The sequence below is a fragment of the Centroberyx affinis genome, unplaced genomic scaffold, assembly GCF_046629955.1.
Source record: "Centroberyx affinis isolate AG114_WGS23_722 - 3 ecotype Tasmania unplaced genomic scaffold, CSIRO-AGI_Caff_v1 ptg003734l_1, whole genome shotgun sequence".
Classification (NCBI taxonomy): domain Eukaryota; kingdom Metazoa; phylum Chordata; class Actinopteri; order Beryciformes; family Berycidae; genus Centroberyx; species Centroberyx affinis.
In genome coordinates, this window is record NW_027281613.1 from 20,184 (window position 1) to 45,264 (window position 25,081).

Below are 25,081 nucleotides of genomic sequence, written 5' to 3' on the forward strand. Positions count from 1 at the left end.
CAGGGAGAGAAGGGTGAGGTGCCTGCGGCGGCGGCGGCGGGGGCGGGGGCGGGGGCGGCGTGGGGGGGTGCAGGCCAAACCAGGCCAAACACCTCAGGGTCCTAAAATCAAACACACACAGTGCAGTCCAGACAGCCAGACAAATTTTAGAAAGACACAACACAAATATCACAGAAAAACTATAAACTGTATTAATATCCTATAGTATTAAAATGTAGTGATACAAAATGACATTAAAATATAATGTATGATAAGGCCATTGTAAAATAATTATTTAGTACCACATGCACACTACAAGTAACTACAGGAATATTATAGTGATTGTTATTAGTGTGTCTTTTACAAATTTTCAGAAATCCTGATGTCATGGTTTGGACAGACTGTTATGCTGTAAAACACAGCCTACTAGATTTAACCTATCAAACATCCCTAAGGAGCTCTTTGCCCAATATCAGCATTACAGATCAGTGGTTTTCAATCATGTGCCACTGAGGGCCAACCACAGGGGCCAACAGTATGCAGGTTTTAATTTCAATCAAACACTACACCAGCTTAGTGAAATCAACTGGTGTAGTATTTGGTTTAAATAAAAATCTGCCTACTCTTGCCCTTGATGACATACGAATGAAAAACACTGATACAGATCTTAGGAAGCTATGAGTGAATACAAAATGAGATTATTTGAATGCCCTTTATAGATAACAGCCTGCCACAGACCATAAAAAAAACATAACAATACTCCTATAACTGAGCATAGATACAGAGATTTTGACTTTCTGAAAGGACCAATCACCATCAACTAACCTTCTGGAAGGACCAATCATCATCTAGTCTGATGTGGCGCTGGCCAATCGGCTTCCAGAATTATTTTGCGTCTCTTTTCGCGCCCTTTGATTATCACAGGTTCTGCAAAGAGAGAGAAAAGACATCAAGCATCGAAAAAGCAACTGAACAATAATCATATCGACGAGTGGTAACGTTATGTAATTAGTAATCTCAACTGTTACATTGCTAATGATATGGTTGGGTTTAGGCTTTTGGCTGAATTAGTTTGCTAGCTATTTTTTTGGGCGCTAACGCTAACTTTGACGGTCAGCTAAAGTGTCTTAGCTACCCGTTAGCTAACTAACTTAACTCTACTAAAACAATGAGGTCCATTATCAGAGACAATTTTGCAAGCTCTGACAAGATTTCATCCTCTCAAATAATGATTAAAAGGGCAGAAGTAGATTAGAAGTAGATCAAGATTATAACGTTATATCTGTCATAACCTATGTCTGTTTTTCTTGTGATGGACGATTAACATTAACTTAACTACCAAGCAAATTAATTTGTACTCATAACGTTAAATATGTTCGTCTCGTTGGAAAAATATGCATTGGTATACTTGTTTACCTTACACATCAGGGACTGGCTGTAGGGAGGCGTCGTCCAAATTTCTTTGAGACTAGACGGGGCGTGTCCGATAATGGACGCATGTATGCAGATCAGTAGCTAAGTAATCTGTTTGCGAGCTACTGAAGTTTCGCTGTAGTCAGGTTACGACAGTGCTAATGTTTGTCTTGTCATTCTGCCCTCTCTCCCACACAGTATCTATCCACTGAAAAAAAAAATGCTTGCAAAGACGAGCTAAAGGCATATTCAAAAAATCAGCGAACATTCCTGCTGCCCCTTTCACTACCATGGCATTAGAAGGAGAATCGGATTTCGACAGGTGAAGTTCAATTAGCCAGGCCTAATATTTTTACTTGGCTGTCTAGAGTATCTGTTAGCTAACTCTTGGGACTCGCATCACAAAAGGAAGCTAAAAACTGGAATTTATAGTTAAATATATTAAGTTAGTCGTGGTAGTGATGATTTATTGATATATTCTGTTAAGATGTATCCTTAATTGGATATTTCTCCCTGTGTTAGTTTTGAGGAGATGGATGACATCTCGGATTCTGGCAGTGACTTTGAGGCCCAGATGAAATCCATGAAGCGGACAAAACAGGCTGTGTCTGTGCCCGGACCTCGGGTAAATTAGCTAATTCTCCCACAAAATAATTACATCTCATTTAGATGCAAGTTATTCTCCAGGGACTAGATCAGGGCCCATCTGTAGGTATGTGATTTTTCTTTTCATGTCAAAATGTCATTTATTTTAGATAAACAATTACCATACATTTTCTTGGGAGATTATATATAAACGGCTTCTAAAAGTAGTTCTGGTGTGGAATCAGTTTATCCCTTTGAGCTCACTGCAGGTGAGGTGATTGCCAGGATTTAGTCACAGATCTTAGATCAGCTCTATTTTTTCCCTGAGACATTTGACACATGGATCCAAATGTATCTCTATTAAAGCCTAAAAAACTCCTTTGTTTGCAAACATTGTACCTCATATTTCTGCTTTGAATGCTGCCTACTATGTCTAGTAATCATTTCCAGAATTGATGATCCCTGTTTTTAAGATTGATCACTATGTATTTTCAAGTTTACACAATTGATTATGGAAACTTTTCATGGGGTCCAATGAACCATTTCAGCCCTCATGGGGCAATGTTATCTTTCAGTTCATGTGAAAGATCAAAAAGGCTTAAATTGAAATCACAATACTTTCACCCGACAGTGGTGAAATATAGAGCTAAACCGCAACAGCATGGTAGATGTTTGATTCAAGCCAACACCTTATCTCTGCCACTTGCTACCACTAATTCAGATGGCTGCATCAATTCACCCAGAATCCCCTGCTGAGCTGCCCTTTCATTTCTCTTTCATCCCAAGCCACCCAAGAGACCGAGGCGTAAAACTGCAGCAAGGCAGACATCCAGCCCCAGTGTCAGCCCCATCCCCACTCCTCCAGGCCCCTCCCCGGAGCAGCAGCAGCAGCCCCTCGGGACATCCAGGCAGGCCTCTCCTAGGCCTGTGAGGAGAGTGAATGAGGGGAACCAGGGTATCAGTGCAGGGGATATCTATGATGCCATCCGCTCTGGAAAGAGTGCCATGGTGGTGAGCAAACTGTTCAGTGGAAGAGGAGTGAGGGACTTTGTACGGGGAGGGGGAAGGGGGTTTAGAGATAAACACATGAAGGGAGGGAGGGAGAGAGGGATGAGTAATGAGAGGAGAAACAAGGCCCTAAGAGCCGACAATGAGAGCGATTATCATGCGCTGTCAGTAGCTGACTGATGTGACCCTGCGGAGTTGCCTTTGATGCGTGGAGAGGAAGGAGTGCTTCCATTGGGTCCTGTAGTCAATGATTGACAGCACGCGTCCATCCCAGCCATTGTTGGGCTCTGAAGCACTGCTTCCCCAATCTCTTATGGGTAAAAACTAAAAAGAAGGACTAAGGCACAATAGAGGACAATACGTGTGTTGAGCAGTAGAAAAGAGTCTGTCACTACAGTATACAGTTACAATGCAGATGGTGATTCTGGTTGAAGCCCCACTTCAGTCCACCCCACCTGCTCTGAGAGGGCCATAAAGCACATTGGGCAAATCTGGCAAACTACGGTTCAAGACATTTTACTCAATACTTTGCTAATTTTTGCTCTGTTCTAGGCTTAATTTTACTCCACACTTCTATTGTATTTCCAATTTATTTGGCTTTAGAAAGATTGCTGTGTCATTATCAACATAACAGATGGCCCAGAGATATTCAGAAGTGGAGTATCTCTGTATGTGTAATTTTGCCACGGCTGACTGAAATGATTATGCAAAGGAGTCGGTGAGTGAGACTTGAATTCAGAGGGGGCAGAGAAAATAAACCAGAAGCATAAAGGGGAAAGATGGGACATACAGACCCATATATGTTGTAGGAAGATAATAAAAGGCTGCAGGTTAAAGGGGCCACAGGCAAAACTGTAACCACCCATTAATGAGAGCACCTCTGACCCAAGTGCAGTCTTCTCATTGGCTGCTATCTCGCTGTCAATCTTCAGACGGTGGTGGATGAGTGGCTGGACAGCTACAAGCAGAGCCGTGAGGCGGGGCTGCTGGTGCTCGTCAACTTCATTGTTCAGTGCTGCGGATGCAAAGGTCAGAGTTCAAGAGGGAGGCCAGGATATGGGGAGGGGGGGTAGGGGTCAAAGTTCAACAGATTATCTTTCTAATTTCAGCATGGGCATTGATCAGCACTCCACTATTGATCTCCCAGCATGCTAACAATTCAGTGCCTTGTGCCAGGCAGGCGCTGTCTTAATCCTCTGTCTATTGATAAGGCGATATTGTAACGTTCTGTGAGAATGGGATGAAAAGATTTAGATAAAGAAATTAAAGGTCCCATATCGTGGAAAACAGGATTTCCCTTGCCTCTTTGATTATAAAGGAGTTGGATGTGCTATCTAAATATCGTGGAAGTATCAAAATGCACGGTCACCAACTAAATCCACACAATCCATATTAGAAAACCGAAACGAGCTGTTTGGACTTGCTTAACTTTGTGGCATCACAAGGTTCGCTCATTATCATTTTTGTAAGAAATAATAGACTAACAAAGTGTTTTTTTCAAAGCAGTTGAGCGGTTGCCATTGTCTATTTACCAGAGAGTTTTCCCTACCTGTAGCTGCCGGGCTGTGGTGTCTCATGTTTCACTCTTGAAACGATTAGTAAATCAGAACAGAGGGTCGTTAATATTAATGAGTCTTAAAGGCACAGCAACAGAAACAGCCTGTTCTTGGCAAGGCTCAGAGAGATGCTGGAAAATTAAATGTGTAAAAATGGATTGAGAGAGTTTTTGGTACATGACACCACAAAAAACAGCTTTAAGACATAAAATAAAACACTGGAAAGTGTAGAATAAGGAACGTTCTACTGATGTTGGGTCAAGAAGCGGAGAGGGAAAACAGACAGATGTTTACACCTGTATTAATTATTTAGGTGTTGATTTCTCCTTTAACTCAACTGTGGAACATTAAATTAAGATGAGTATAGGTTAATAGGCCTATGATGTTCACTGTATATATTTTCTTTGTGCAGGAGTGGTGAGCAGAGAGATGTTTGACAGCATGCAGAATGCTGAGATCATCAGCACGCTAACCAAAGAGTTCAACGAGGTGAGAAAGGAAAAGCATCAGTTCAGGTGTTCTCGCAAGTTAGTTCCCACCTCTTGAAAAAGGTTTGAAATTGAAGTCAAATATCTATATAACTCGCGTACCCATACCCAAGTAGAAGACGTTTCCTCACAGTTTCCTCACATTCCTTTGTTTTCTCCCCTCCCCAGGACTCAGTGAACTACCCTCTGTCCACGCCGGGCCTCCAGTGGAAGCGCTTCAAGGCCGGTCTGTGTGAGTTTACTCGGGTTCTGGTGCGCTCCTCTCAGAACAGCCTGCTCTATGACGAGTACCTCTTCTCCTCCCTGCTGGCCCTGCTCACCGGCCTGTCTGACTCCCAGGTCAGAGCCTTCAGACACACCAGCACCCTGCTCGGTGAGCACAATGGCACAACGCACCCAACATATGCACACATATACACACACACACATAGACACACCTCCAGCTATAAGCTCATGGACACACACAGAATCTGTATTGTAAAGTTGGAGCCTAAAGTTGGAGGAAAATGCAAAAAAAGTTTCCTGTCATGTTGTGAATGTCAGAGTGTGTTTGATTACACACTCACACGCTCAATCACGCCGCATGACAGATGTTCTAGTTATCAAATCACACGTTCAAAGACAGGCTCCATAATTAATCCAAAAAGCAGCTTCTGAAATTTCCATAGTTGCAAGAAGTTGCAATCTTTTTTTTTTTATCTGGGAAGAAAAGGTGTTGCAGACAACTTCCTCAAACAAGGTATCTGTGGCCTACAAATCAAGCTGCACATCAGAGAAAATCCATCATTATAGTCAAACAGAACAAATCCTAAGCATTAGCCTTCCAATCCCCCCATAATTACATTGAAAAAGTAATCAAAAGCTGTTACATATTTAATTCATATCACAGGTTATGAATGAGAAGCAGGGTGGTGTACTGAGCAGAGAGACTGTCTGCTGAAGTGTCCTTGAGCAAGACACTGAATCCCTACCAGCTTCAGTGATATAGGTATTTTTGTCAATATTGTGCAGTCTTAAGTGTGTATCTTGTCCATCTGTGTTTTCTTCTATTAGCCATGAAGCTGATGACTGGGCTGGTGGAGGTAGCTGTGACAGTGTCTACTCAGCTGCAGACCAGCCAGCGGCGCTACGACATGGAGAACAGCAAGAAGGCGCAGGACAGAGCGTCTGACAGACTGGAGGTGCTGCAGGCCACCATCAGCGAGGTGACACACACACACACACACACACACAGTCACTTTCACATTAACATGCAGGTCAGGAAATTAAAGCTGTGAGTCCACATTGAGTCCACATTACAAGGAACCTCTCTTACAGGTGCTGGCTTCTTTTACTTGTTGTTTTCATGGGAAAGGATGCGAAGGACAGCTGTGGCTACTCAGTGTGTTTGTGGAAAACACTGATGATGGATCTTATTACTTATTGTTTGACAAATGATAGGTTATTATGTTTTATATTGAAGTCAGCATATTTTTTGGAGGGGAAGAGTCTTAAGAGTTACCCTCTTAAGACTCTTCCCCTCCAAAAATTATACTAAGTGCTTTCTTTTGTACCACATCGAAATAAGAAAGGTGCAATGGAGAAGTAAAATCATTAGGTTTGCTGGAGATGACTGCAGGCAGGTAGGCGCTCTGCCTGCCTGAATAACCTGCAAACTAAATGGTATAAGCTTGGTTATTTTGGGTGGGAAATGATTAGTAGATCAATTAGGTGATGCAGGCTCCTTCACTAGCCTGTATGTTTTTGACCATCTCAAATTATGACATTATATTACTGCTAGAGATGCACCGATCGATCGGCCGGTGACCGGAATCGGCCGGTTTTCAGCTGATCGGCCATGACCGGTGACCGGCCGATCAGTCTCATATATCCGATTCTGTGCCGGTCAAATTTAAGACAACGGTAAAAACTCCGCTGTAATCAAACAATATTACACGAGAGGGTGTGCGTTACCGTGATGCTTACGGACCTCGGCGCTGACCGCATCACTGTCGTGCCAATAATGACGGTAACGCACACCCTCGAGTGTAATATTGCGATTATACAACAGTTACCAACAAAATAAAAGATACAAACAAAATGTATTCATATTGTGGGGCAATTCGCTCTCAAAATAAAAAACGTTTTGCTAGTAACTGGAAAACAATCAGTCACGTCAGTAGACTCCTATGTAATGGAACCTAGTTTACTACTCCAGCAAGTAGGCGGAGCCTTAGTAACGACCTGCAACAGAGACGATTTCTAGTCCCTGTTGAGTCAGCCAGCCAACTTGAGCTAACGTTAATGCTTTCTAGAGATCGCGGGATTTCCCAAACTGAATAAATACCACACATATAAACACAAAACTGCCTTGCTAGCTCAATCTTGTTGTAACTAAGATATCTGCTGAAAAAAAATAATTTTTCCATGGACAGATTTAGCTACTATGTCCGCGAACTTCACATGTATTTTTAAGCTAGTAGCGCCGTGTCACCGACTCACCGGCACAGCTGATGGATGGCAGAGCGTCTGGTAACATCAAGGCTCAACAGAGTTAGCGTAGCGTTATATTTAAATATATTGTATGATAATATGGCGGAGTAATATTTAGTGATGAGCACGGCTAGGTGTGCTGTCATGCTGATTTGATCATGTTCTAAATGTCTAGTTGACCAATCAGATTGCTTGGTCGGAACTACCTGTTGTATAATAGTCCATAATAGTAATAGTCCGTGTGTTGTTATATAGATCTGTTGCACCTGTTTTCTTTCGGGAAAGTATAAAGTGGGATATACTGCAATTCATTTTCATTTGGATTGTATCTGTTCAAAAAAGCTCTGTCCAGTAACCTGGAGCACTTTTTTATTTTGAGATTTGTTTGAGTGAGAGTGAGAGAAGGTCCTGTAACCTGGTGCAGTTTTGGAGAAAATGTAAGTTATTAATAGTCAATGTTTTATTATGAACATACAATTGAATTTTAATTTTCCATTAAAGAAAAGTTACAAAAATGTTTGTGTGTGCTGTCAATTATAGTTCTTAGAAAGAAAATCGGAATCGGCCAAAATCGGAATCGGCAGGTCAGACTTTTAAAAAATCGGAAATCGGAATCGGCCAAGAAAATTGCAATCGGTGCATCTCTAATTACTGCTCCCTTTTTTTTTTCTTGATCTCATATAGTCTACTGCCTCTCTGAAATCCAAATAATGGAAATATGTCGTATGGACGGAAATCTTTAATCCCCGGTTGTTGTTTGCCCAGGCTGAAAACAACCAGGCTTCTAACACTTGTGTGTGTGTTGTATGCATTGTCTGTATGCATTGTAGCTTCAGGAGAACAGGGAGGAATTGTCCTCCTTAATGAACGGCATTTTCCGGGGCGTGTTTGTGCACCGTTACCGGGACCGGCTGCCTGAGATCCGGGCGGTGTGTATTGAGGAGATGGGTGTGTGGCTGAGAGAGGACCCCAAGGACTTCCTCAACGACGGATGCCTCAAGTACCTGGGGTGGACCCTGCATGATAAGGTGGGACACACACACACACACACACACACGCAAGGACTAAAGCATTCCAGCTACAGCAGCCACTTACACTATTTTACAACACAAATATGATTTTCTGTCAGAATTTACCAGCATTTGGCCGGTGGATGGTGTTGATTTCCCAACCTGCTTATACATTCACACACATACCGAACATACCGAAGCAACTACCATTTTATAGTCCTGCTTGCTTGGCCTTCACAAACTCACATTACACACAACCACAGATATGTAGAGCTTGGGCTCACAGACGCATGCATGATCACACACACAAAGAAGCATCTCCACTGTGAGCAGACTTGGAAATTATTCTGCATGCTTGTTATAGAGTGTGTGTGTGTGTGTGTGTGTGTGTGTGTGTGTGTGTGTGTGTGATAATGCACTCTCTTCCTCCCTTCAGCAAAGTCCAGTGCGTCTGCAGTGTGTGCGCGCCCTGCAGGGTCTGTACCAGGAGAAGGAATTCATTGGGCGCCTGGAGCTTTTCACCAGTAGATTTAAAGTGAGGCATCCCTCTGGACTCCCATACCTCCTCTAATTCATCTCCTTCTCCCTCCTTCTCTCCGTCCCTCCTCCCTGCCCTACCTACCCCTCTCTTTCTTTCTTTCTTTCCTTCTTTCTTTCCTTCTTTCTTTCTTTCTTTCTTTCTTTCTCAGCCTCGCTCTCTTCCCTATTGTTCTAGCTTTGCCTCAGCCTATTGTATTGGGGTTTTTTTCTGTTTTTTTTTTGTTCTCTCTTTTGCCTTGTCTCCCCAAATGTTTTTGTTTTGCCTTTTTCTCTTTGCACCTGTTTTCCTTCTCCTTTCTCTCTTTGTCTCTTGTTGCCTCACTTTTCATTCTGCCTCTCTCATTATGTTTCATCCTGCATTATCTCCCCTCCCCGTTTTTCTTTGGCTTAATTTGTTTCTTGGTTTTTACCATTCCTGTTTGTTCTTACTGTCTCTGTCTAGACTGTCTGTCCAGCTGCATTAATTGCTGCCAGGTTCTGATGGTTAATAATCTCTTCTCAAACACATGAAAACCCTCCTAAGCCACATGTGTTGCAGCAGATAAATGTTATTTTGTGGCTTAGCACCTTCTCATCCTTGGGTTTGTGCAACTGTGTATGTCTGTCTGTGTGTGTGAGTATGTTTATGCATGTCTGAGTATGCGTGTGTGTATCAGTGAGTGTGGGTGTTTATTTGCATACATGATTATGTATATGTCTGTGTGTGTTTGTGCCTGCACATGTCTGTATGTTTCTCTCTGTTTGTCTGCACACATGTTTTTTCCTCTCTCTCTGTGTGTGTGTGTGTGTGTGTGTGTGTGTGTGTGTGTGTGTGTGTGTGTGTGTGTGTTTAGGAGAGGATGCTCAGCATGGTGCTGGACAAGGAACCAGACGTGGCGGTGGAAATGGTCCATCTGTTGCTGCTGATCCAACAGTGAGTCTGTGGTGGTTTCTCTGTGCCACCATTTGCAACATGCAGTGGTACAGGAATTTAGTCTTAGGGAATCCACATGAATACTAGGCTAGAACTTTATATAATGAATATAATTTTGTCTTAAATATATACCTTAATATACAGGACATCATGCGCCAAAATATTATTTTTCTTTCACTCTGTTCTTCTTTTTCTTACAGCTGATGGTTTTAATGTTTTAATGATTGCTCTTTTTTTGGTATTCAGCCCATTTATTAAAATAAGATTGTTTGTTATCTCTTTGTTTACACCATATTACTGCATAGGGGCAGAGGTCAGAGGTTGCCGGTTCAAATCCCTGAATGAGAAACTCTCCCCTCCTTCAACACATACACAGCAAAACCCCCCTGTGCAAGGAAAAAGAGCATGCATGATCAAATTTCCCTGCATAAATACAAGGTTAAAATAATTAAATGCAGAATATATCATGATTTTCCACAAGTGATTGTAAGTTCAACTTCTTAACAATGAAAATTAGATTGGTTACTCATTAATGTGTGATACTCTCTGCACTAGAAATGCTGATGATTCACAGAATGTGCTTCACTGTGTGAGTCGTGATCTCTCATGATGGTGAACACCTCGCACCAATGAGTCAAGCCAATGACAATTGACTACATAACAAGAGAGAGAACAATTTGATAACAGATACGAACAATTCAACTGCTGGTTCAAGCTCTATTTAATTCTATCAACTGGTTGAAAAAGGTCATATTCATGTAAATTCAAAAATCCTACACAAACACAAGTACTTGACCCACTCCTCCACACATTACACAGTACAGTATTAACTCCATAAGGAAGTCCCACTCCAACACTAGGAATTAATAATAATAATAATAATAATAATAATGATGATTGTATTCCCTGTACAGTAACACTATTCATTTTGGTACCTGGTCAAATGCAACTTGCTACTGAGCCCTTGTAAAAAGCCCCTCGCTGACCCACTTAGTCACCACACTTATTGTATATACTGTATATATATATTTTTCAGGAATCTCTTCTTTCTTCTTCTTTGTATCTGATATTTAAATTCTATTTGTAAAGCTTGATTGCTGCTTGTTTGTCTGTCTAAATGTCTGTATATTGCACTGCACCAACTTCACCAAGTCAAATTCCTAGTATATGAAAATGTACCTGGTGAAAGTAAATCTGATTCTGATATTTCTTTGCATAGCACTTTTCAAATACAGGTACAAAGCACTATACAAGAGTAAATAAAAACAAAATGTAGAAATAGTGAACGCAAAGCAAGAAACATAAAAGCAAAGAAATCAAATTAATAGTAAAAGTGAGGTCCGTGACAATTAATGAAATATCATTACATAAAAGCATGTCTGTAAAAGTGAATTTTAAAATTATTTAAAAGATGCTGATTTTCCCAGCCTAAGCTCCTCAGACAGGTCTTTCTGATGTCTAGGAGCCTTGATAGCAAGTATCTAACCTGTATCTAACCTGTATCTTTGTGTGTGTGTGTGTGTGTGTGTGTGTGTGTGTGTGTGTGTGTGTGTGTGTGCATGCGTTAGGAGGACAGAGGAGGGCCTGAGAGAAGACGAATGCGGCCACATCTATCCCCTGGTGTTTGCTTCACACCGACGTCTGGCTTCTGCAGCCGGCGTTTTCCTCTACAACAGGTACGCTGTCGTCTCCCTACATTCCCTACACTCTCAGAAAAAAAAAAGGTACAGAGTTGTATTTTTTTGTTGCTGTGGCTGTCAAAGGTACCTTTTTTCTGACAGTGTCTCTACATGTGCCTAGTTATGTGTTTGACAAATGCGTTTCCATCACTATGTATTGCATCAGGAAAACACCTTTCCACCTCAAGTGAGCATCAAAATTTTTCGCAAAATTTGCCCTTTCCATTCAGCCTTTGTAATACGGTACATAATAATTCTAATAATCTTTTTTTTTGTTAATGGAAAGTGAGAATTTTTCCTCCCTCAAGTATTTTGTTTTTACAACAGTGATGAGAGTCAGGATAATGAATAGAGAGAGATGTACTGATATAGAAGCTAATGCATTCTGTTAATGATAACATTATCATTATTAGTAGAAGTATTATGCTCTGACAATACATGCAGCTCTGTGTGTGTGTGTGTGTTTGTGTGTGTGTCTCAGGCTGAAAACTGTGATTGCCAGTGACGACCAGGAGAAGGATACAGGTGGTGGCAATGCAGCCTTCTTGCAAATCCTGATCTCCTTCTACATCCAGAGTGAGGTAGTCTCTCCCTTTTCTGAATCTATGGTTATAGGCTCTTGATTAAACTGGCAGCTGGTCGGTTCGCTTCAAAGCTTATTTCTGAAATATGTATGGGGAAATTTACAGAACCTGGGCTACTGAAAAAAGGGGCAGGCATGTTTCAGCTTTATACCATTTATTGCATCATAGTTACCATGAATTATAGTCATTGTAATTCGCTAACACACTTTCAGTGCTTGATAGTCTAAAATCATGGTTTGTTTTTTAAATGGTGAAATGAGCACCAGCTTTGTGCATCACAGCACCTAAAATTAATCTGAATCTGGCAGCTGTTAATCCACGTGGGGGGGGGGGCCTCCCCAAATATTAACATTATTTGGGAAACAGCCTCACTCTTATTCACTCCGTTTACTCCCTTTCCAGTTCCATGAGCATGGGGCGTACCTGGTGGACAGTCTGTGGGGCGTGGCAGGCTCTGAGCTGAGGGACTGGGAGACCGTGACGGCATTCCTGCTGCAGAAGGATGGTGACGGACAAGGTAAGAGCAGGGCAGGAAACTAGTTCGAAGTCATTCTAAATTTAGTTTTAGGGTAGAAAGGAACCTCCAAATAACGGATTGATTACCTGCCAAAGTGGGTGGTGGAGTTAACGGACTGCATAAGACACAGACAAAAATTTGGTTGGTCCCATTTCCCATCCGTGGGTAAGACATACTGCGTTATAATCAAAGTTTTTATGCAGGTTTGGAAAGCTGACTATGCCCAGGTATGAAAAGTATAAAAAACAAATATATAGAAACATGAGAAACATAAAAAAAAGTTAAGAATGTTAACCAACTGAGAGCTGAACATTTGGCTTCTTCAACATAAACATATAGTGAACCTGTGATTTGATTTAGACTGTCAGGATCTGTCTGCTGAACCAAAGTGCTTGAACTTTTCCCCTTGGGGTTCCCTTTGGTGATTATCTCTGAACATGCATGCATGCACTAGAACACACACACACACACACATTTCGTTTTTTGGGGGGTTTTTTTTCTTCTTTTTTTGTTTATTTTTTCTTTTTATGGTATCCGCTTTCCCTCAACCTGCCTCATCTGCTTCTACTTAACTGAGTGACTTCCTACATTTCTCACCTGGACTTGTTGCATCCAGCTGGGTTTTACCTGTAGGTGAAGAGAGTAATAATGATAGAAATAGTGATAGAAGCAGAGCGAGAGTTTCCAGTTGGAAAAATCCAGAGTTGTCTCGCAACATGCCTGGCTGTATTGCGTTATGGCCCACTGAGGCTATGGTCAGTGGATAAATTGGAATTTCTTCCTCTTCTATGATGGATTTCTCCCTGTATGATTGTTGAAAGTCGGTGCAAAATGGTGAGTCTAGAAAGAAGCCCTCACACGTTGATTCTGAGGAATTGACACCAAAATCTGACGTTTACTGTTGAATTCCATTATAGCTGCACTGGAAATATTTTCATATCACGTCATGTCGTCCGTGTTTGGTGGTGTATGTTTCTTATTCCCGTGGCTAACTAGCCAAACAATAAAATGGACCCAGGAATGCAAGTATATCGCCAATAGCTGTTTTTTTGTAACAGTGTAAGTGTTTTCGGGTGGATTTTTCCTCCATCCAATTGTGTCTTGTAATCATTTTTTTTTTCTTTCTTTCATGTGTTTTCAGGTGAGATGTTCTTATAAGCCACTTTTTTAATCTCACTTATATTTTTTCTCTTTCTTTTTTTCTTTTTTTACACTTACCCTTCTGTTTTATCACAATGCAAATAAGAACTCCAAACTAAACTATATCTTCTCCTTTCTCCTTCTTCTGCCTGGTTCTTCTTCCTGCCTTCTGCCCATCCCAACCATCACCCACTCGTTTCTGCGCCTGTCTCTCTCCCTCTCTCTCTGTTGTCAGGTCTGATGTATGAGGAGGAGGGGGCTCTTATAGAGTTGATGATGTGTGCCATCAGACAGGCAGCAGAGGCAAACCCACCTGTTGGGAGAGCTCAGGGCAAGAAGGTGGGGAGACACATACACACACATACACACACACACACACACATGCATATTTCCTCTGTAGTCATATGCAGCCGTGATGCTTGGGAGGGAAATGTAAATTTTTAGTTTTTGCTTCACATCCATTTTGGTCCAATGTATGGATCCTAGTGCAGGTTACAGTGCCACATTTTTTAAATTACTTTAGATACGATATCATACCAAAGATAGAGCTTTAAAGTAGCTTTAAAACTACAGTATGCAACGTTTGGACATTAGAAAATAATAAATAAATAGGATATATCACACCTTGTCAGTCTGAGTCTGGGCGTATACCATTTGCTGGAGAGCAGCTAGCGGTGATCTGGGTTGTGGGAAATCATAGCAACAACGACAATGGCGGAAAGCAGTAAGAAACAAATGAACAGCAGAGATAAATGTGTAGCAGACAAAACCTGCTCAGAAACACAGGTGAACATCAGTATTGCTTTTCATGTCTCCTTCTTCAATGCCTGTGGTAGCTTTAGGAATTTCAGTTGTCTCAGGCTATATGCCATTTCAAGTTAGACAGCTCGTCAAAGTGAGTGACAACTTTAGTGTTGGAACTTGGCCAACGGAGGGAGAGGAGAGCGGGTCTAATATACTTTGTATCTCAAGACAAAAAGTTGCATATTGTAGCTTTAAACACCAGGGCTAGACTTTGTGGTGTTTTTGAGAATTTGGCAAAGTGGACTATTTTAATTCACATTTTCTCTAGTAGTGGTTTTATTTGGCTGTGGTCACATGACATGATACACGCACACACACACACTCACACATGATATCTGCTATCATGCTTTTTGTCTGTACACTTGCATGTGTGCATGGTTGACCTGCCGGCCTGTGACCGCTCCACTGAATGAACATGTGGGATTAGATCCTCAGCATGAAGGATAAGAAGATCCAGGCTCAGGACAGGAGACGCATCACCGCTCACTTCATCCCCCTACTGCCACAGCTACTGGCCAAGGTACAGACACCATTTAGAGCTGGGCAACATTTGACCTTTACTCACTTATTTTAACAAGACAAACATGGATAACATTGATACTGCATCTTATGAAATTCAATGCATTGTACATAAAACTACACATTAATTTGAGATTCGTGTGGCACACTACAGGTAGGAGATTTGAAGTGTCAGCAGTACTGGCACCTTCATTTCTACACCCAAGAGTAACGTTACCGTGTCATATTTTCTCTTCCATAGCCTGTTCTATGGTCTGCTTCATACATTTTTTTTCGACCAGCTAGACCATATAGTGTTTGCATTTTTCCCATACAGTTGAACAATGTCCCCAGAATATACCCTGTTAGCTAAATTTGCTGATTTGTTCGCAGTCCCCTATTACAGGCCATTTTTGGATTTCATAAATTTTCCTCCTTCATGTCTTGGCATCCTGTAGTCAATATCTCGACAAGAACACCCTGATTAAAAACATGCATCATGTCCTCGACTGCCTCAGAATAGGTCAATGGTCATTTTAATTAATTCAGCATGAATTTATCATTTTGAAAACTACTGTCTGAGACCCAAACTTAGTCACAGGCCAGTTTCTGGGAGGACTAGTAGTGCTATATTTTAACGAGACTGAAATGGATGTTGAATTAATGTGTTGGTTATCCACATATTTTGTCTTTTGATCTCACATTTTTAAGTCCTGAACCTCTGTTTTCCTCCTCCTCCTCCCATCACTGACCTCCAGTACTCAGCAGATGTAGAGAAGGTGAGCCTCCTTCTGAAGGCTCCGCTCTACTTCGACCTGGAGACCTACAGCAGCGCTGGACGACTGGAGAAGGTAGGAGGGGTGGAAACCTGGAGGACCAATAGAATTTCCCTGCAGGGATAATGAAGTCTTCTTCGGATCGTGAACAGTTTCTTTTCCCTCCTTCCAAAGCCATAGAAATTGAAAAACTGAAAATTGTCTTTTCCCACTCCAGTCAGGACAGCGGAGTCACTTCTGTCATAGGCTGAAAACTCATCAAGTGCCTCATAGCCCTCATGAATCATTTCCCCTCTCCCACATCTTTGTCCTCCAGTCGCTTTATTATGCTCTTATTCTGAAGTTTAGAAAATCTTTGCTGCCTCTCTCCTTTAATTCCTCTCATTTCTTTTCCTAGCGCTTCTCTCTAACATGTTCATGCTGCCATCACAGGAATATTCTTACATCTGCTGTAAGGGCGTTGTTGTTCTGGTCATTGCACTCACTGTAGATTGATAATAATGTTAGTGATCTAGGAATTGAAGCTTATTCTACTCTTGCACTCACTGGAAGTCACAAAATGAAAATGTTCAGTTACGTCATAAAAGTTATGTCAAATGTTACATGTCAAAAAAGTTTTGCAAAAAAGTTGTGGAAATCTATAGTTTGTTTTTTTGACAAGCAGCTGAGTGACAGTTGTTGATGTACAGTGTGGGCACAGAGGAAGACTGCTGCCATGGCTTCAATTATAGAGGTTCTCATTGTAGAAAGGGGCATCCATGCATTAAAAAATGTGAAGAGGGAAAACCCACAATGAATTACCAAAATTGAAATAAATTCTGAAAAACTGAATCCATTTATTTAAGAGTTCAGTGTCTTGGATTCATTGAGTTCTTGCCTGTTTTGAATTACTTTTTTAATGCACTTTTAATGAATTTTTGGCTGTATATGTCTAAATTTGTTGTAGCTTGGCAAATCGATACTGTGGGATGTTCAAATAATCTAGTGAGTAAATGTTTTAACATTTGAAAATAGAAATTCACACAATTAAATATGGAAATTACATGATGTCATGAATTACTACTGGAACTGTCATAGAATTCCGTTGTAAAAATTCTCCAAACCCATACAGTTTTAATAAATGTGTTTTTTTTGTGGCTTGTGTCCCATTTAGGGCCACACAATTAATTGTGTATAGTTGTATATTGTGATTTGTAGTTGCACAATTAATAATTGGAGATTTTTGGCCAATCAGCAATATTCAATATTATTGTCCATTAGTCATTGCAAATCTCAGTTTCAATAAACTTCAAATCATCTGGCAAGAAGCAGTGAACTGAAGAACTACATTAATCTGTAAACTAAATTTGCACAGTGCAAATAGCTATCAATAGCTGTTATCTCCAAAATAATAATGCAAAGGAACAATACATCAAAACCAATCACCTGACTTATTGACATACCAGCACATGACAGTAATCACAATGAACGCTGGCTGGCTGCCTCCATACGGGTCAACAAGTCAGTATTCTTCCTCTCTTTGACGCTCTGCTCCCTCCATCTTTCCCCCACTCTCCCTTCTCTCTGCCAGTATCTGGACCTGCTGCTGTCCCAGGTGTGTGGCATTGTGGAGAAGCACACGGACGCCGGCGTACTGGAGGCCTGCACCCGCCTGGCCGGCGCCCTCTGCTCCGACAGCTACACCTTCTCCTCCCGTGCGCACCTAGCGTTCAGCCAGCTGCTGGACGGCCTGACCGAGTGCTTCAACACCTACTTTAATGATCTGCTGCAGGTGGGCGAGCACATCAGTGAAGCACCCACATGGTCAAATATAGCACATGATGAAATTGCACACACAGTGGTAGTGATTGTAGAAGTCCCTGCTCATGCATTTATCCTGCATTAGCATTGCAAACAGTAATTTCAGGAACATTATTCAGTAAAATGAAAATAGTATATATTGTAACACTATTCATTGTTATTTTACGTCAGTTGAAAAGAGAGTGGCTCTATCTTGGGGATGGAGCCAAAGTGCAGCAGAAGTCCGAAAAAGCATGCAGTAAAAAGCTGGACTGTTGGTGTGTTCAAAAACACTGAAAGTCTTGAAAAAATGAAAAATCTCATCTGTCAGGGTGTTGCATACAGACATGTCTATCTAGTTAAGTCATGTTTGGACATGGTATCCCTGTAGTAAAAATGGGTAGATGACAACTCTTCCCTTAAGAGTGTGTGTGTGTGTTTGTTCTTGCACGTGTGTGTACTTAGGGTACTGCGGATGAAGATGACATGTATAGTGCAGCCGCTGCTTTGAAGAGGATTGCAGCCTTCAGCAGGTAAGGGTGGGTGGGTGGGTGTTGTGTGAGAATGTGAGCATGGCACATGGCACAGACTATTCCTTAAACAGAAGTGTATGTCTGTCTGCCTGTGTGTGTGTGTGTGTGTGTGTGTGTGTGTTTCCCAGTGCCAAGGACCTGACAGGCTGGAAGCTGTTCGACCCATGCTTTCAGCTACTGAAGAGCAGCTTGGAGTCCAGAGACCTTGACAAGGAGGTGTGTGATAATCACACACAATTTGATATTAGGATGGCAGGGTGGCGTAGTGATTATGGAGGCCGTAATTTACGGTGCTTCAAACCCTCGTGACAGCAAGCATCTGCTCTGCTGAAGTGTCCCTGAAGCAAAACACTGAATTGGGAACTGACACCTGGTTCCATTGAGGAACCGACTCCAATGTTTGCCGTATCAATTCCCAGATTTTTTCCTGCTTTTTTTTTAAATAGAAAAAATGCACAGCCTTTAATTTACTAAAGCATTCTCTCATTTCATTCTCCCCTCATCTGCTGTGTGTGAGTGACTGCAAGGTTGTGATGTATCAAAGCGTGTAGCAGCAGAGCGAGCATGGGAAATGTTAGAAAGAAGAGATGTGGCTACACTTGGATTAAAAGGGACAAACTAGACTAGTGCTGTGCACTTCAACTATAAGGAAATTGCTCCTGTACCACAGAGAACTGAACTGAACCCACACTACATTGCATCACAACCTTCCAGTCACTCACACACACACACACACACACACACACACACACACACACATACACACACACACACTGTGTACAATTGTATGATGTGTGTACAGTTTTGGAAGCTGGACTCATTTTAGAGTCAAGGGTATTGTAAGTAACACAATAATAAATCAGTACGGTATGAACAATCAACCTGTTAAATTCATTCTGCAGTATTTTGTGATCAATTTCACTCAATTCATTTGCAGACTAAGCATTTTGGGGGTGCTATAAGGTCTTTAGAGCTAATCTATAAGAGAACTGATAAGTGAATTGTTAAGTGATCTACATTGATTAAATCGTTTTTGTTCCCAACCCTAGGTGATGTTCATTCTATCACATCATCACATATTAACACAAGCCACCAGTCAAACGCTGTTAAATTTCGCCTGGTTGTTTATATGGTCAGCCACTTGGCAAAAAACCATAAAAAATCAGTTTCTGGTGGAGAATTTGGCTAGTAGAGCAAACATTTAGTTCCCCATCACTGACACACACACCCACACGCAAACACAGTCTTCACATCCCTGTGGTAAGTTGATTGACTTCCCTTTTTGTAATTTCAGCTCATGGTGTCGGCTCTGAAGTGTGCTGCCTTCCACCTGCTCTGGGCCAAAGTGAATGTGGTCAGCTCCACGCCAACCGAGGTGCTCATCTCACATCATAAAACAGCTTGATTACTCTTTCTCCAATCCCTAATGCTGCTTTCATACTTCATTTGATGTTTGGAAGCAGAAACTCTGTACTCAGGTCTGTCTGCTGAGCTGGTGATAAGGCTGTTATGTCAAAGTGATGTAGCAGTGATTCATCTCACATCCAACTCTCAAGTTAATTTTAAGTAAACTTTTGAAATGTTGCAAAAAATTAAATGCAAATTAGTTGCTTTTTCATCAGCTGTGCTAAAGCAAATAAATAAGCTTCATGAGCTTAGCCACATCAGAAAACGTGTATCATAAGAAAAACAGAATTGATTAGTATTTGGTAAGTTGTTACGCTTTGTCAGTATGTATTTGAAATGTGTTTCCATCACACAACTTCTTTATTAACACATTTTAGCAACATTTTCCTTCTCCATTCAGCCTTTCAAATTCGATACATCATGTCAGGTTATGTTTGCCATGCAGCTTTCCAGTGGCTCCATCTGAACAAAGAGTTATAACTGAAGACCTTCAGCTGACCTGCATGGATCAAATCCATTTGATAAAATGAATCTGATCCTCGGATCTGACTGAGTCACATTGGAAGCCGTTATAAAATACCCAATAAATGCACACCTGTTACTGCACTGCAGTTAAATATTATCCAGCACTTAAAATGAATGATTTTAAAGACAGTTTTGTCTTATTTGGGGGATGGACAGTTGATGACTGTTACATTCCTTGACAGAAGAAAGAAATTTAAGCCCCATTATTATTGACTGTTGTTTAGTTTCTAGCATTACAGCAATTCCAATCCATCTCTTTGCAATTACTTTGTTTAGCTTCTGTTCTGCTGAAGCGTCCCTGAAGCAAAACACTGAATTGGGAACTGACACCTGGTTCCATTGAGGAACCATTTCCAATGTTTGCCGTATCACTTGGATTAAAAAGGACAAACTAGACTAGTGTTTTGCACTTCACCTATAAGGAAATTGCTCAGAACTGAACTGAACCCACACTACATCACGTCACAACCTTCCAGTCACTCGTCTGTTGATGTGTGTACAGTTTTGGAAGCTGGACTCATTTTAGAGTCAAGGGTATTGTAAGTAACACAGTAATAAAACAGTATGGTATATCAAGTTGTTAAATTCATTCCGCAGTATTTTGCGATTAGTAGCAGAATTTCAGTCAATTAATTTGCAGACTAAGTATTTAAGGGGTGCTATAAGGTCTTTAGAGTTAACCTATAAGAGAACCGATAAGGGAATTGTTAAGGAATCGGCTTCTGAACTTGAACTGTTCAAGAACTGCTTAGCAGAATAATATTTAATTAAGAATAACATTTAAATATTATGTAGTCATTATTGATTATAAATGAAAACTTTATTTATATTCTTTTATATCAAAATTGTGGAATCTTCGAAATTGCAACATATTGCATTTTTTAATGACAGGTGTTTCAGACAGCCTGCACATCATATTTATTGAGCATCTGTGTTTTTTTTGTTTTGTTTTATTTTTTGTTTTGTGTCTTTTTGTGGGTACGTTACCACCATTTTGTAATAGCAATAAGCAGCTAAGAGGCTTTGTGTCATGCCAAACAACGCCTCCAATCTGTTCTCAACTCACTGTAGGTTTGTTTCTCATGGCTTATTGCTTAAGCATGCCACTGCTGGCCTGCACTGTTCACACACCGAGAGAATGTCAAACACTCACTTACTGCTAAGGAGTGCCAGCCTACCTGATTAATACTTCCATGATGGCCATCGCCACCACAGCCAATCCATGCTGGGCATGTTGGTGGCCATCCTGTGTGTTGCTGTAGCTTTACCTGCCTGTCTTGTTTACCAACTCACCAGCTGTGCAGGCAGCAGGCAATTAACACAGCAATCTGTTAAGAGAGCATCCAAACCCACGTTGACTCTGAGACGCTCTCTCTCGCTGGTTCACGTTCTTTCTCACTCTGTTTCTCTCTATGTACTTGTTCTCTGTCTCTCTCTTCTCACTCTTTCACTCTCTTGTTCCCTTTCTCTCTTGCGCTCTTGTTCTCACTCTTCCTGCCTCCCTCTCTCTCTTTCTCACACACATACACATACACACACACACACACAGTCTCACACAGTCACACAGGGCCTCATGATTACTCATGCAGCCATTTGTGTGTTTACCTAAACCAGAGTTCCAAAGCAAACACAAGCAAATCCCTGATGTTTGATTATTTCCATCCCTTGTCCGTTCTCATGCCTTGTATCGTCACTCAAACTGACGCCATATTCCCTCTTTCTGTGCACGCACATACTCACACACACGCAAATATAAAAAGACACACATGCAGGGTGGGACTTAAACACCAAACAGATGCTTTTAAATTATGTCTGTGGCTGATAAATTTGTCTATGCTACCAGCCACTTTGGCAACAGGGTGGCATAGTGAGTAGCAACCTCCAGGTCCTCTGGTTAAAGCCAGAGGACCTGGATTCCAGCCGCTGTGTTGGGAAACTTCCCTGGAAAAATGTCCTTGATCAAGACACTGAATCCCTAACTAACCCCATGCTTTGACCTTCCTATGGACAGGGGCAAGCGAAAAGACAATTTCCCTTCAGCTAACAATGTATCACATTATTGTTATTAGTAGGAGTATTTGCAGGAGTATTAGTATTTTTTTGACAGGACCCACCATTGTTTGATGTTCCTGTCTAGTCTAAAATCCCAATTGGTTGGTAAAAATGGGAGAGGAATTTACAATTACCTGCCCTGCAAGTGTCTTATTCTTGTCTTCAACCCACACAGATGTACACATTTTTATGTATGTTTCACACATCTGCCCTACTTCCCTCCATCATTCTTCCTCCCAGGTGGAGCTGAAGCATCTGAAGAAGGAGGTGCGTTCGTTCTGCAGTGTGTGTCAGTCATGTCTGTCTTTGGGCCAGGCAGAGATCAGAGACCAGGTGAGAGCTTTGTTACCATCGTCATCATCCTCATGATATATAGCTTAACAATGCAGCAATATCATCAACAGCATTTATAACATCTACCAACACTTCACAACGATCAGCTCGTAAAAAGACATATTAAAAAGAAATAAATAAAGATAAAATAGGTAAGGATAATAAAAATAAATGGGTTATAAATAACACCTGTTACACCTACATACAAATGATTTTGTAAAAGGCCACAGAGAAATTGAATGTTTTGAGCCTGCTTTTAATAGAGGTGACAGTGGGAGCACATCTCAGTGCATCTGGAAGTTTATTCCAGCAACTGACTAAAAGCAGCTCAGGGTTCAGAGGGAGAGCCAACGAGAGGTCCCGACTCAGACACAACTGATGATGAGAGAGCATGCTGCAGGGAGAGTGCAGGTGCAGGCAGGGACTGAGCCAGTGAAGAAGAAAAAGTACTACTTTCAACCACAATGGCTAACGCAGTACCCGTGGTTGCGGTACGAGGGGAATGCTATGCTGTGTGTATATTGTAGGCAATGTGGCCCGTCCATTGCAGGCAACTCTAAACTTGTTACTGGGTCAACATAGTTTAAGCTTGAAACTTTGAAGTTGCACAACGACAGTAAGAAACACAAAACCTGCAGGGACCGATGCATCACCTGAAACACTGAGCCCCTCCCCCAGAGGAGAATGAAATGGTCATGAAGTTCAACACTGCCTATAACATAGCGAAAGAGGAACTCCCATTCACAAAATTCAAATCCCAGATCACACTGATGAAGAAGAATGGATTGAATGTGAATCCAACCTATGCCAACGACATGGCCTGTGCCCAGTTTATAGGAGTGATATCAGACAACCTCCGGGAAAAGACTGGTGACAAAATTGTCTCCGCCCCCTACCTATCATTTGTGATAGATGGTGCCACCAACGGTACCACCGATGGTACCACCGACGACAGTTGGTTGTGCAGCAGTAAAAACTGTTATAACGGGGCGCCCTGGTGGCTCACCGAGTAGGGCGCGTACCATTTGGCTCAGGCCTTCCCGTAGCGACCCGTGGTCCTTTGCTGCATGTCCTCCCCTCGCTCTTTCTCCCATACCTTCCTGTCTCTGTCTCACTATATCTCTCAAATAAAGCATAAAATGCCAAAAAAATAATCTTTAAAAAAAAAAAAAACTGTTATAACATGAGATCAAACACCCAAGGCAATTAAATACAACATATAATAAAAAGTAAAAACATGGAGTACATGTAAAAACATACATGCTGTTGTTATGCTTTGCTTTTATTTGATAACATTTTTGTTATGTTTTCTTTTAAAATTATATAATAGAAGATGACCTATTTTGTCAGCAACTGTTCGTGGCAGAGAAACTTAATGTTCAGATTAAAATATTTTGCAAATATCAAGTCTCAAGTCACTGTCAATCTTTACATCAATGCAAAACTAGGGTATGCAAATTAAGACAACTATTCATAAGCATGCAAGGTCATTGATTAATACCATGCTGTACCAAAAAATAAAAAGGGTGCGACCAAATCATGTGCTGCGACCAACTGAGAAAGTTGGTAGCACCAGTGCTACCAGTGGAAAAGTTAGTCTGGAGCCCTGCAGCTTCACCAGATTTTGTTTTCACCCTGGGAGCAACTAACAGACGAGTCCCAGATGACCTCAGAAGTCTGAGTGGATCATATTCTGAAAGCAAGTCAGAGATGTATTTTGGAGCTAAGCCATTTAGTGCTTTATAGACAAGCCAAAAAAAGGGCCAAACAGCTTGCAAAAATGTGTTTAGTCTCTGCTGTTATTGGTAGCCAGGCATTGTGGGGGAGAAAGTCATTTTCGTGTCCCTAAATGCCCTCATGCAGTGTTGAACCTCTGTAATGTCTGAATCTTATTGAAATCAGAATTTAAGAATGAATTCAATTAAAGCCTGCATGCGTGTCTCTCCATCCACAGGCATTTGAGCTGTTGTGCGACTTGCTGCTGTTGTATAGTGCGGGTTCGGTTCGCTCTGAGCCCGCCCTCCAGACGCTGGCCTGCCTGCCCTCTGACTCCCTGCGCTCTGAGATGGCCGCTTTCCTCCTGGACTACATCTTCACCGGCCCTGAAGACGAGGAGCTCACTGGTACCTCCTTCACTTATTAAATGATCGCACAATTAAAACAAATCATGGTACTAATTATGGCGCCTTAAGTCCTTTATTGACAACCTGATAAAGTTGACTTCATCGTCTATATTTTAGAAATAGTGAATAGTGACATTCAGTAAAGGATTTTTTTACCCACCATGGATGTGTTGTGTTTTGGAAATGAACTCTTCAATTTTAAAACTGCCAAAGCTCTCCCATAGGAAACCTACCCCCATCTGTGCCTTAGGACATAGTTTTTGATCTCTTGTTTTGAGGATCTGTTTTCATAACAGTTCTGTTTTCGTATTTCACAAAGAAATGCCAATTCCCAAGCCAAACACCGCTTAACTCAGAAGCTGTGCGT

At 41.4% G+C, this 25,081-nt stretch overlaps 1 protein-coding gene across 1 annotated transcript in view; it reads left to right on the forward strand.

Annotated features, from left to right (window-relative positions):
• The first annotated feature begins 1,682 nt into the window (after window positions 1–1,682).
• Window positions 1,683–25,081, forward strand: part of LOC139662217 (cohesin subunit SA-2-like) — a 29,445-nt gene continuing 6,046 nt past the window's right edge. The window contains exons 1-22 of the mRNA XM_071540854.1: window positions 1,683–1,714; window positions 1,915–2,017; window positions 2,764–2,988; window positions 3,918–4,014; window positions 4,954–5,030; window positions 5,198–5,402; window positions 6,083–6,234; window positions 8,332–8,529; window positions 8,948–9,046; window positions 9,885–9,964; window positions 11,533–11,640; window positions 12,125–12,224; window positions 12,630–12,732; window positions 14,120–14,223; window positions 15,116–15,208; window positions 15,945–16,037; window positions 17,533–17,733; window positions 18,207–18,274; window positions 18,403–18,490; window positions 19,569–19,649; window positions 22,499–22,591; window positions 24,546–24,714. Of these exons, the coding sequence (XP_071396955.1) occupies window positions 1,683–1,714; window positions 1,915–2,017; window positions 2,764–2,988; window positions 3,918–4,014; window positions 4,954–5,030; window positions 5,198–5,402; window positions 6,083–6,234; window positions 8,332–8,529; window positions 8,948–9,046; window positions 9,885–9,964; window positions 11,533–11,640; window positions 12,125–12,224; window positions 12,630–12,732; window positions 14,120–14,223; window positions 15,116–15,208; window positions 15,945–16,037; window positions 17,533–17,733; window positions 18,207–18,274; window positions 18,403–18,490; window positions 19,569–19,649; window positions 22,499–22,591; window positions 24,546–24,714 (2,569 nt within the window). The remainder of the gene's footprint in view (window positions 1,715–1,914; window positions 2,018–2,763; window positions 2,989–3,917; window positions 4,015–4,953; window positions 5,031–5,197; window positions 5,403–6,082; window positions 6,235–8,331; window positions 8,530–8,947; window positions 9,047–9,884; window positions 9,965–11,532; window positions 11,641–12,124; window positions 12,225–12,629; window positions 12,733–14,119; window positions 14,224–15,115; window positions 15,209–15,944; window positions 16,038–17,532; window positions 17,734–18,206; window positions 18,275–18,402; window positions 18,491–19,568; window positions 19,650–22,498; window positions 22,592–24,545; window positions 24,715–25,081) is intronic.